The sequence below is a fragment of the Anomaloglossus baeobatrachus genome, chromosome 3, assembly GCF_048569485.1.
Source record: "Anomaloglossus baeobatrachus isolate aAnoBae1 chromosome 3, aAnoBae1.hap1, whole genome shotgun sequence".
In the NCBI taxonomy this organism is placed as follows: Eukaryota; Metazoa; Chordata; class Amphibia; order Anura; family Aromobatidae; genus Anomaloglossus; species Anomaloglossus baeobatrachus.
Window position 1 is genome coordinate 384,532,080 of NC_134355.1, and position 12,958 is coordinate 384,545,037.

The window sequence follows — 12,958 nt, forward strand, 5'->3', positions numbered from 1 at the left end:
GGTACAAATCAATTTGCAGGAATCGGTTTATCGGCCATTTCAGTAATCTCTTTCTGCAGGCTTTGAGCTCTGAGAACCACCTGCTACTTGCCAGCATCCACCGCTTGTTTTTTGGTTACCTTTCTGGAGCCATGTCAAATGTGCGTCATGCCGTAACAATGATGTCAGATAAGAGGCCGTTCTCAACGCTCCCATCCACCCGTCACAGATGACTGACGAGACTGATGGACTGGGTCCGGCAAATTAATACTCATCAACTCTATCCTTTATCAAATTGAAGACTGCAAGTCTGATATCCAATTAGATGGATACCATTTTTGGCATAGGTGGTCTCCTTGACTGGAGACTGCCCTTCCCGTGGTTGTTCCTTCCCGGTGAAAGACCGGGCTAGTTTCCTGCCAGCGTTGAGAAACACGTGATGGTGTCTCCGCAGTGGTGGATGTTGATCTCCCTAAGGTCAACCATCCTTGCTCACATGATATCCAATTAGTATATGCATGACTAGAATCTGGAAAAACTATAAATCCAACTGTGACTTAGAATGATCTGTAATACATTCTGCTAGTTCACCAAATATGAAGCAAGTTGCTCAAATGTTGTATACATGTTGCGTAAACTGTAAAACCACTATTTTCCCCTCATTAACTATATCAGGCAGTATCTGCAGAATGGAGGCCAATAAAATGTTGTTTATAATAAAAGGAATCTATTATTTCCACAGTGCCCATCCCCACCATTCGAAATCTGAACATTTACGACATTGGAACAACAACAATGCGCGTCAAATGGGAAGCTGCTCAAGGGGCTACTGGATATCAGTTGTTATATGAGCCTGTCAATGCTACTGTTCCTTCCACAGAAAAAGAGGTGAGGAATGCGGCTCCACTAGCCAATCCAAATAAAATATCAGCACTTGTGGCATATGATAATGTGCTTAAGGAAACCTTCTTTCATGAGCCAGTACTTTGCTTCTGTGAGTAAAATTTAGAACCTGGAGAACATTTTATCGGCTGGAGTGAAACCCATGGCGGAGCATTCCGTTTGATACAATCTATACACACACTTAGATTTATTTTTGCTATATCCAAACACTTTCTGTAATTCACATTTCTATTCTATTTTTTATACCCATGGTTTTACTCCATAATGCCAACATCTCTCATCATCTAAACCAAATCAAGAAATAAAAATAAAATGAAGGGCATGGTCACTAGTGAAAATGTTGCTAGATTTCATCAACAGTAGTGGTTGACTTAAAGACTTATTTATTTCCTTCATAATTAATGGGAATTTTGAGTATTCCATAATATGCCTGTTGCATGTCTGAGTTATTCATCCAATGGTTGTAATCTTATTTCCTTACCTATTACAGATACGTGTTGGCTCAACAGTTACTGATGTACGGTTGGAAGAATTATTCCCAAACACTGAGTACACAATGACCGTTTACGCGCTTGTTGATGACCTCACCAGTGACCCACTCACAGCTCAGGAAGTGACATGTAAGATTTTATGGTTATTGTTCATGATTACTCTAATTATAGTCAATGGTACCATGGCTAGAGTAGTATTGAAATGCAATCCAGTTAGTGATACCTGTATTCATGTACTCAATACAACAATTTTATTATAGTGCCAATTCAAGGCCCTGGAAATATTAGACTTAGAGACATCACTCACAGCTCAATGAAGGTCCTATGGGATCCTGCACCTGGAAATGTCAGAAAATATATAGTGAGATACAAAGCTGAGACAGAGGAGGATTTCAAAGCGGTAATGTATACATATCTATTTTATTTTTTAAAACATTACCCAATATAAAATTCCTCTTATTCTCCATATTGAGAATCCAGTAAGATCCAGTAAGTCCATAAAAGTTTTAAAATATTTGCTACAGGGGTTAAAGCTGTTTTTTTTAAAAAATAATCTTTGGATTATTTTTCATTTCTATAACTTTTGCAAAAAGGAAAATGTCTAGTCATCTTTTTTTATAATACTGTCAGGTATCCTCATTGACTAAATACTTATTGTCCTTTATCATTTTAGGTTGAAGTGGATGGATCAAGGACTACTACACCTTTAACTGACCTGTTCTCTGAAACTGAATATAGTGTCAGTGTTACTGCCATAATGCAAGATGGATTATCATCTCCTCCACGATTTACACAAGGGACCACGGGTATGCAAAACTCACTTTCTTAAATTAATACAATGCTTAAACTTTGAACTGCAGGGGACTTCAGCCAGAAATGTAAACCAGCCAGGGACATTTGAGTTGAAATTTACGTTATTTTGCAGCTAAAATGTTGATTAAAGTGGCTAATTTTGCCAAAAAAGTTTTTGCACATCATATATACATATGTGTGTATATACAGTATATATACAATATATATATATATATATATATATATAATATATATAATTATAGCGCCATTAATTCCATGGCGCTTTACAAGGGAAAAAGGTTATATATAAAAACTAGTACAACAGTCATTAACAGTACAAAACAGACTGGTATAGGAGGAGAGAGGACCCTGCCCGCGAGGGCTCACAGTCTACAGGGAATGGGTGATGGTACAATAGGTGAGGACAGAGCTCGTTGCGCAGTGGTGTACTGGACTGAGGATTATTGTAGGTTGTAGGCTTGCTATAACTGTTTTTTAGAGAACAGAAAAGAGATTATTGTTTTATCCATGTCTCACAATTCCTCATGAATTTTTGACAGCCATGATTGAGCTGCTCTATAACGAACAGCTGTCACCAAGTTAGGACTTTAAAAATAAGGAGCCTTCATGTGGTTCTTAGCAATCTGCTATGTTGCATACTTCTTATCTAAAAAAACCTCCCAGAAGCCAGCAGTAGCTAGTCATTTAAGAAATATTAACCATTCTTTACGGTCATGATGCAAGACTAGCTAAGAAGACAGACATTCACCTACAGGGTGGATACAATTCATAGTTGGCAGCTGTTACAGTGGCATGTTTTGGCACCCCTGGTCAAAATTACTGTTATTATGTTTTATATTTTTTGATAAAAAAAAATACATTTTATCTTTTACATTTTAAAATTAACAAAAAAGGAAATTGGTCGATGCAAACCTTTGGCACCCCCTCCTTTGGCAAGTATCACAGCTTGTGAATGCTTTTTGTAGCCAGCCAATAGTCTTTCCATTATTGTTTGAGGGATTTACTTCTAGTTCTGTGAGATTCCTGGGTCGTCTTGCATGCACTGCTCTTTTGAGGTCTAGCCACAGTTTTTCAATTATGTTCAAATCAGGGGACTGTGAAGGCCATTGTAAAACCTTTAACTTGCGCCTTTTCAGGTAGTCTATTGTGGATTTTGACTTGTCTTTAGGATCATTATCCATTTATAGAAGCCATCCTTTTTTCAACTTCACCTTTTCCAGATGGTGTTATGTTTGCATCAAGAATTTGTTGAAGTTTCCTTCTACCCATGAAATGTTCCCCATACTATCGGCTGCAATATAACCCCAAAGCTTGATTGATCCACATTCATGCCTAATGGTTGGGGAGATATTCTTTTCCTGAAATTCTGTGGCCTTTCTTTCTCCACACATACCTTTGATCATTGTGGCCAAAGAGTTCTATTTTAACTTAATTGATTCACAGAACTGGTTTCCAAAATGCATCAGGCTTGTTTAGATGTTCTTTTGCATACATCTGACACTTAATTTTTTGGTGAAAACGCAGGAGAGGTGTCTCTAAACAGTGGAACAATATACCACATCTCTAGAGTCTGCTAAATCTTCCTAAAGGTCTTTTGTGGTTAAGAGGGGGTCCTGATTTGCCTCAATAGCAATCTTATGAGCAGCTGTCAGAGAAATTTAGCTTGGTCTTTCAGACAGGATCTTGACTTCCACTGTTCCTGTTAACTGCCATTTCTTAACTACAATTTGAACTGAGGGAAGTGCAACTTGAAAACGCTTTGTTATCTTCTCATAGCCTTCTCCTGCTTTTGGGTTCCACTATTTTAATTTTCAGAGTGCTAGGCAGCTGCTAAGAAGAACGCATTACTGCTGTTTTTTGGCACAAGGTTAGAGGAGGCTGGACTTTTATAAAGCTGTGAAACTTACATCTACTGGCTTGTCCTAACAATGTTGGTGAGCAAGCCATAACCCTAAAATGCTAAGTAAAGTCTGAAACCTTGGACAAAGTTATCTGAGCACAGAAATCTCCAAAGGTGCCCACAATTTTGCATTGGCTGATTTTTCATTTTGTAATTTTTAAAATGCAAAAGATGAAAATACTTTATTTTTGCCTAAAATACAAAGCAAATGTGTTATGTTTAACTTTATGCCTTTTACAGATCATTTCATCCTCAACTTGCGCAAGTGATCACAATAACAGTAATTTTGACCACGGGTGCCCAAACGTTTACATATCACTGTATTTTGATTTATGAGAATTTTCATACTTTTTTTTCCCATGAAGCATTGCCAATAATACTCTATTCAGCTTTTTTACTTAAAGGGTGTATCCGGTACAAAAAAAGGGCTTAAGCACTAATAGGCAGGTAGTTGCTAGCTACCTGCCTGTTATGCCTGTCGCCATTCTTTGCTGGTAGAGAACAGTTACAGATAGCTCTTGCTGACAATTCTGCTGCTTTGACTGATGTCACATCAACAGAGCAGCGACTTCTCATCTGCTGTGCTCTGTAGACAGGGAGAGACTGCTGACATCACGCTGATTTAAAGCTGGTTCCCCGGCTCCCCCAGTTAGACAGCAGGGAGCTGGCTGTCAATCAGCATGATGTCAGCAGTCCTGCTCCATCTAAAAAGCAGAGCAGAAAAGAAGCTTCCGCTCTGTTGACGAAGTCACTGTATCACCAGAAGGAGCAGTCTGTGGCCGCTCTGTGCTGGCACAGTAGGCAGGTTGGTAGCAGCTACCTGCCTGTTAGTGCTTTACGCCCATTATTTTTTAAGGTCACTGATACACCCTTTAAAGAGGGACTGCCAATTTCTCAAAAAAAACATTTAAATGCTGGATAAAAAAATCACTGAACCTCCCTGAATGTGATATATTTTTCCATTTTGTACTATGCCATTTCATTGCAGAGATATTTATATTTGATGCTTTAGGAGCATGGTACATGAAATCTCTGCTTGTAGTCCAACTATGAATTTTTTCATAGTCTTCTGTGGTGCTGTACATTTTCAATCCTCCCTACCTGACTCTGCCAATCACAGGTTGTTAGTCTAGCAGTCTCAGACACTGCCGAGTTGTGATTAGCAGAATCTGTGAGGGAGAGGAGAAAGTGCATGAACAAGAAAAGACTTTGAAAAAATGCCAAGTTGGACTTTAAGCAAAGATTTCACATACATGCCCTATAAAATCTATAAATGTGAATATTTCTGCAATAGAGTGACACAGCGCAAAAATAGCAGAAACAGAGACAGTGATTTTTTAGAAGGTATTTAATGCAAGTGACAACGTTACTTTAAGGAGATATAATTCCTCCCTGAACATCAACTTTCTAAAGACATCCAACCTAATACACCTCTGGTATTATTGCACTAGTATAATAGGTTCTTCTATAATGCATTGTAAGATGGCAGCTGGACAGGTCCTGGATGGAGTGTATGTATCACTGAGGTGCATAGCTTCGGTGATGTGAAACCCGGAAAATAAGCTCCAGCACTTATAGTGCTAAGAGGTTTTTAATGGGCCTCGATTTGGGGTCTGGACTTTAGGAGCAATCATAAGTGGAGGGTGGGACTGACTGCTCCAATACCTCCACCCCAGGTTTGTCAAGCTGCCTAGGTCTAATTAAAGCAGGTGAGCTTTCTCAGAAGGGGTCTATATGTAATCTGCATATGCTAGTCAGTCTTGTTCTGAGGCGGACAAGGAAAAGCTGTGCATTCATTTAAATGGGTGAGCCCCAACTGCTATGTGGACTATGTTGTTCATTTCTTCCTTTGAGCTGGAGAAAGGCTGTTTTTGTGTTTATGTGGACTTTTTACTGATGTTTATGAGAGACAATAAGCTTCAAAGTGTTTTGCACCAGAACCTGCAGGCTTGTGTATATACATTATTGCTGCCACAGTGATCAATCCCTTACAGTATATTCAACACTGTATAATGTTTAATAAAAACTATTTGCTATATTCATTATATCTTAATATAAACAGCTCCAGTACCAGCACCATTAAATCTAAGATTTTCAGAAATAACTACGAACAGTTTCAGGGGCACCTGGGACCACGGTGCACCCGATGTGGCATTATACAGGATATCCTGGGCGCCAGTTGGGCAGCCAGAAAGAAAGAAAGAGGTAAGCACTCAGCCTCATAAGAACTTTGAAAGAAGCTTTCACTTCACTTTGTCTGCTTAAAACATATAATTATGTGATTACAGACTATTCTTGAAGGGGAAAAGAACAGTTTGGTATTTGAAGAGCTTGATTCCGATACACGATATGAAGTCTCAGTGACTGCTATTTACCCTGATGAATCAGAAAGTGAAGATCTTATAGGAGTTGAGAAAACATGTAAAGCCTTGTCTTTTTTTGGATAAAATTGTGTCCCTGTGCTGTATCAAGTTATACTAATTATGTTTCCATTTTTCTCTGTTCTCTTAGTGCCAAAGATTCCCGTAACAACTCCAAGTGAGTAAATGTGTAAATGCTATTAATTAGTTACTAGAATCTGTTTCTAAAACAATACATTCTTAAAGGGAACCTGTCACCAGAATTTTCGCTATTAAACTAAAAGAATCCCCTTCTGCAGCTCCTGGGCTGCATTCTATAAAGGTTCATCTTGCTACTGGCCCCCCTTTCAGACCTAAATAACAACTTTATAAAATATTACCTTTTGCTATGGTAATGGGGTTTGCTGGCCCCGTGGGCGGGCTGTATTTCGTCTGTTATCCCCCCTCCTGCCACTGTTCACCGTCCCCCCAGTGTTCATTTACATAGATGAGGCCGCCGCCCTCATCTTACGCAGGGCTCCGGGAGTCTCGCGCATGCGCAGTGGCACTATCACGGGACAGCACTGTTTTCAACTCACGAGTGGCGTCATCCATAATCTCGCGCCTGCACAAAAACATCACCGGCCCTCACGTTTTGAAAACAGTGCTGTCCCACGATAATGCCACTGCGCATGCTCGAGACTCCTGGAGCACTACGTAAGATGAGAGCGCCGGCCTTTCACCTGAAACGCGTTGTGCTGGTCATGTCATTCTTTGTGTCTGCATGATAAAATAAACACGTGATTTTTTTGCCTGAAGAGCTGGACATCCTCATCTTTTGCTTTATAGAATGTAGCCTAGGAGCTGCAGAAGGGGATTCTTTTAGTTTAATAGCAAAAATTCTGGTGACTGGTTCCCTTTAAAGGCATTTTCCAGCTTCATAAAAATGTGTAGCATCATTAATGAGAGGCTCTACAACTTTCTAATATACTATTGTAATAATCCTTCTTTCTCAGCTTTCTTCAGTGATCAGAAACTTTTCAGAGCCCTAAAACAAAATATATCAAAAAATTTCAAAACTTTACTTTTTACAATGATTTACTTTTTAGTGTACAACATTAGGATAGTATTGACACGCATGTGCATTTTACTGTATCCTGATACTAATGTAGTCATATTTAACTTTAACTCTACTAGGTCCAAGAAATGGTCCCCGTAACTTGCAAGTGTTTAATGCAACCTCCAGTAGCTTGACTGTGAGATGGGACCCAGCCAGTGGCAAAGTGCAACGATATAGAATATTTTACCAGCCTGCTGTAGGTGATGGACCTGAGCAAACGGTTAGTTGATAATTTGATAATTCAGTGTTATGCAGACTGATAGTAAGTTCACATGTTGACTACGCATTATCATAGTATCGATATTTCGATGACTTCCATCATAAAGTGCTGTAGCTTGACTTTGTTGCATCCAGTGTTAAAGGTTCAATGTACTGCATGCACCCTGTACCAAAACATCCTGGCCCATGCAGAGTGACTTGTTGGTGCGTCATCTAACATCCAGAACCCAGGGTAAATTCAAGGGTTGGCTCTGCCTAGCTACAGCACTGCATTATAAAAGTTAGGCATTTATGTTAAAATTAGCCATTACTTAGGCCATCTAATAAAAGCTCTTAGTAAAGATTTATAGTATGTTATAAACCTTTCAGCAATGTCATGAAAAAGGGAGAATCCATGTAATTTCTAAACTGCGGTTGTAGGCAGGTCAGCCATGGTTCCAAGTATTGTTAGTGTCTCACCGTTGGCTTTGGGAGCCATCTGTCTGTGTACCGTTGTCACCAATTTAACACAACAATGATCTGAAACAATTAAAAATTAATTAGTGCTTTGTTGTCACTGTTCATTTTATGTACAATATTTGTTAAGAAAATGAATGGCCAGCAACTTTGGGCCAAGTTTGCACAAAGATTTGCAAATTGAAGTAGAATGTCTTTTCTATATGGTTCTGAAGTTATGATGCTTTACTATTCTGTGAAGAATAGGGGCCAGGATCACTTCATTCCAAATCCACCCCATATACGTTAAACTAATGTTGGCAGGACTTGCTGACAACAGGTTTGGCCAACAGGCTAATTTGTATGCGGGCCGTGGGAGTTAAAGTTTTGGCATGTCTGATTTTGGCCTACAAATCCATTTGTACTCCCAGAGATAAGCCTCCTGCAGAGATGTCTGGCAGTGGGTCTCTAATATAGAATACAGAAGTGCTTGGCAGAGGGAGTGCTCCTGTGTATGGAAGAGTCAGGGGAAATAGCTGTTTGCCAAATAAATAGCCATTCCATTGTTTGGTTGACAGTCATCTCAGGTGTATTTGGGGCCTTTTCAATTGGTAGGTCTCAGTGGTCAGATCCAGTCCATCAGACTCTTATTGCATGTCTTAATAACATGCTATAAATATGTAAGATCATACTAAATAGTATCTTTTACCAGTTTAAGCATTCTAAAGTGGCCACATCATGGAATAATGGCTGCAGAGCTGAGTAAAATGTAGTTTGTATTATTTCATTTCTCCTCTCAGTTGCAGAGATATTAGCTTGCAAAGTTTAGGTCATAATTTAAGTTAAAGTTCAACTATGCATGAACAAAAATTATAAGCCGGCTGCAACAAACAGAGAGAAAAAAGGCTTTCCCTCCTCTTCTGACTGATCTTTGCTTCTAATGTGTAGCGATATAGCAGAGCTGAGTCATGTATCACTGATACTTCCAGATATCATGTCAGTGCTGTAAGCTTTTGTACCACCCCTTTGCCAGTGGCCGAGCCGCTCGGATCCGGAGCCACGGTGGCTCGAGGGGTCTCCGGATCCGGTAGGTCCGCGCGGTCACCCGAATTAAAAGAAGAGGGGGGCTATGTACAAAGGGGGTTAGGAAGTTCGTGATGCCACCCACGGTGTGTGGTAATGTTAGGGACCACCACTGCTGTTGGGGGAGCTCGGTGACGGTGGTGTAGCAGCCGGATGTTTAACCCCTCCATGGGTAGGGGGGTTTGTGTCCTGGGGCCCGTTGGATGGTTGGTGCTTGGGGTGCCGTTGGGGATAGGAAAAGGGTTTTTCAGTGTACTCACTCAGTCCAGGAATAACAACACCGACAGCTTGTAAACCAGAGTTCTGAGCACCACTGCAGCTTGGGGGGAAGCACACTTGGGTCCGTGCCTTTGGTGTTGCTATTAGCCTGTGGCCCTTTCCTTGGCACCTTTGTCTCTATTTGGACCCTCAGGTATAAAACTCTTCGGGTCCTGCTCACCCGTATAGCTAACGGAGTGAGCTTGCTCTCAGGGTTCATGCGTAGGATTTCTTTGGACTGTATTGGGAAAGTCCTATCCCATCGGTGCACTAGTACCCTGATTTTGGAGTGGGTTGGGGATGAATCTTGAAGTCTTCACCCCCATCGGGTAAATTACCGGAACGTGTGAAGCTACTTTCCGGCCTAGGGTCCACGTACCCCGTCGTGCCCTGGTCCCTGACCGGTGATAGCTCAAGGCCGCTGGCTGCCCTCCTTGACAGTCCATGCCTCTTGACACAATCCTCTACGACCAGGGTTCCAGCTCCCACCAGGCCCAGATCAACATCCGACACCCAGTAACTACAGGAGCCCTGCTCCAGGCCGGTGACCCCTCCCTCTCAGAGAGTCACTTCAGCCTCCTTCCTCTCCTGGTTCACTTCACTCTCCTTCTGCTCCACTGTCACTTTCTCACTTTCCCCTTACCAACTCCCCATATGGGCGGCCCTATTCCCTTCAGGCCCCCCAATGGTGTGTCTGGTGTGTACAGTGTAAAGTGTTCATAGGATTTGGATTGGCTAAGCTGTTAGCAACACCAAAGGACCAGGACCCGTAACCAAGGAGGAGTGGATACTGTGCAGAAGGGCAGATTGCACAATACCCTGTGATGACCTGATAGGCCAGGGCGTCACACTTTCACTCACCCCCAAACTGACTGCAGTGAGATGAGATCTGAAAGTGTTTGCTGTGATACAGCGGAGCTGAATTATGTATCATAGAAAAGACTTCCTGGTCTCATTTTGTGGTAATCAGTGTAGGAGGAGAGTGAGAACTGACAGGAGGTTGAATCATAGAATCATAGAATGGTAGAGTTGGAAGGGACCTCAAGGGCCATCGGTTCCAACCCCCTGCGAGTGCAGGCTTTCCTAAATCATCTCAGCTATATGTTTATCCACTTTCCGCTTGAAGATTTCCATTGATGGAGAGCTCACTATCTCCCTTGGTAGCCGGTTCCACTCTGACTGCCCTCATTGTTTGAAAGTTTTTGCTAATATCTAATCAGAATCTCCTTCCTTTGAGATGAGATCTGGAATTGTTTGTAATGCTATATAACTCAGCTCTGCTGTATCTCTACACAGTAGCTGCAGAGATCACTGTGGAGAGGAGAGCGTTAGTTTTTCCCCTTAATGTTGCTGCCTGCTTATGATTGGTCAAGCTTATTCTGGGGAAAAAGTACACGATGCCAGAGACAAATCTTTGTCACATTCTATTCAATGTTACATACATTATAAAATAACATATAAAAGCTGTCGGTGACAGAGAACTATTCTATGATGGGGTCAGTTTTACATGCTCGGACTGGTGAAAGGTCCTTTTTAAGTTCTCAGCAGATTTGTCTATATTGTATTATATATGCCCTATAATCAATATTGTGAAATAGATTGCATTTTTTTTAGCTTTCATTGTGTTTTTCTGGTTTATTTTCATATGCTTTGGATACTTTAACATGCCAATGGTAATGGACACTAGTATTTCTATGAGGGCGGTAAAAAGTCATATCCAAGTGAAAATACTGCAAAATTCAAAGGTTACGGGGTTGAATGAAATAATATATTACTGACATTTCAAAGAGAAAATAACTTTTCAAATGGAAATTTTAAGCTAAATATAGGAAATGAATGAGGGAATTCATGTACTGAGCATCAAAGATGGAATCTCTAGGGTTAATATTAACTTATTTCTTTAACCCCAGTCCCTGACTAAGCAAGCTATTTAGGGATTGCAGAAAAGCAAAATAAATGAGAAAAAAACAGTACTTTTTATCAGTTAATAGCATAAATGCGTACTTCAAAGCACTTCCAGCTGTTCTATAAAACGCATCTGCTGAAAGTATGACGATAAAATGTATTTTTTCAAAAATAAATCAAAGGCACGTTACTGAAATCCTGTGAGCTCAGCAGGCAATACTGGCCTTTTCCCATATTAGCAGTTATGTTTATTCAGGGAGCAGACAACTCCATTGAATGCCATATCATAATAACTTTCAGGTGCACAGCCATAGCTTGGTAAAAAATACCCCCAAAACAGATTTCTCTTTACTTCGCAGATGAGAAACAGATTATAAAGATAAAATATGGATGAGATATATTGTACTCCAGAGCTACATTCACTATTCTGCAGCATAGTTAATGAAGTTGTAACAGACACAGCCCTGCCATTCTTCTTTGACTCCAATTTTGTGAGGTTTGCTAGAAGGTAAATTACCAGGGTGAGCTCTGTGTAGACATTGGGGCTGATATACTAAAAACAAAAAAATACTTATCAGCCACTCCACCACCATCTGCAATTCCTGGTATAGAGAAGGGGATGCACTGATCAGAGCTGGTCACCAGAAAAAGGAATCCAAAAAAATCCAATAAAAATCCAACAATCCCTAATGATAAAAAATTCCAAAACTTTATTTCACATTTTAAAATTTCATAGTTAGGACTCCATTAACACTTGAAGTCCCAAAAATTTCGAGCTCCTCCCTGAAGTCCCGAAAGAGGGTCAAATGACATACAATAAACTGAATAGAACTAACTACAAACTAAATGGCTAAACTCAATGGAAAACAACAACCTCCTGTGGTGCGACAGTAATGGCCTTAATTACAGAACAAAAGACAGTGATTATAGGATGTTAGCTAAAATTCTTCAGGTCATTCGACCCGTCTCTGGGTTCCAAAGGTAGAAATGTTAAATGACCCCTCTCTGGGACTTCTAGTGTTAAAAGGGAAACAGATGACGCGTTTCTGATCCAACAGATCCTTACTCATATCTCATATGATTAAGGATCTGTTGGATCTGAAATGCGTCATCTGTTTCCCTTTTAATGGAGTCCTAACTATGGAATTTTAAAATGTGAAATAAAGTTTTGGAATTTTTTATCGTTTGGGTTTGCTGGATTTTTCTTGGATTTTGCTAATTACTAAAACTGACTAAACTTTAGACCCCTGTCACACATGCATAGAAAACACCTACCAGTACCAGTGTCATCAGTGTTTTCAATCAGTGTGCTATTAATCTTTCATCTGTGTTTTTCTTGTATGGCTAATGACATAAACATATTACAAAGTTTCCCCTATACTTACAATGTTAAACAGTACATCAGACAGCACACAGGTGCCATCCATGTGCTGTATGTGTTTTTCATCATGGACAAATAGACTTGTATTGGCCCTTGTCATCTGAGCAACTGGAAAAAAATGGACATGTCTCC

At 40.3% G+C, this 12,958-nt stretch overlaps 1 protein-coding gene across 3 annotated transcripts in view; it reads left to right on the plus strand.

Moving 5' to 3' along the window:
• Positions 1 to 12,958, plus strand: part of COL12A1 (collagen type XII alpha 1 chain) — a 220,316-nt gene that overhangs the window by 106,131 nt on the left and 101,227 nt on the right. For all 3 annotated transcript variants that reach the window (XM_075340200.1, XM_075340202.1, XM_075340201.1), the window contains 8 exons: positions 722 to 867; positions 1,373 to 1,502; positions 1,634 to 1,773; positions 2,047 to 2,179; positions 6,149 to 6,291; positions 6,375 to 6,507; positions 6,598 to 6,624; positions 7,623 to 7,765. In XM_075340200.1, coding sequence (XP_075196315.1) covers positions 722 to 867; positions 1,373 to 1,502; positions 1,634 to 1,773; positions 2,047 to 2,179; positions 6,149 to 6,291; positions 6,375 to 6,507; positions 6,598 to 6,624; positions 7,623 to 7,765 — 995 coding nt within the window. The remainder of the gene's footprint in view (positions 1 to 721; positions 868 to 1,372; positions 1,503 to 1,633; positions 1,774 to 2,046; positions 2,180 to 6,148; positions 6,292 to 6,374; positions 6,508 to 6,597; positions 6,625 to 7,622; positions 7,766 to 12,958) is intronic.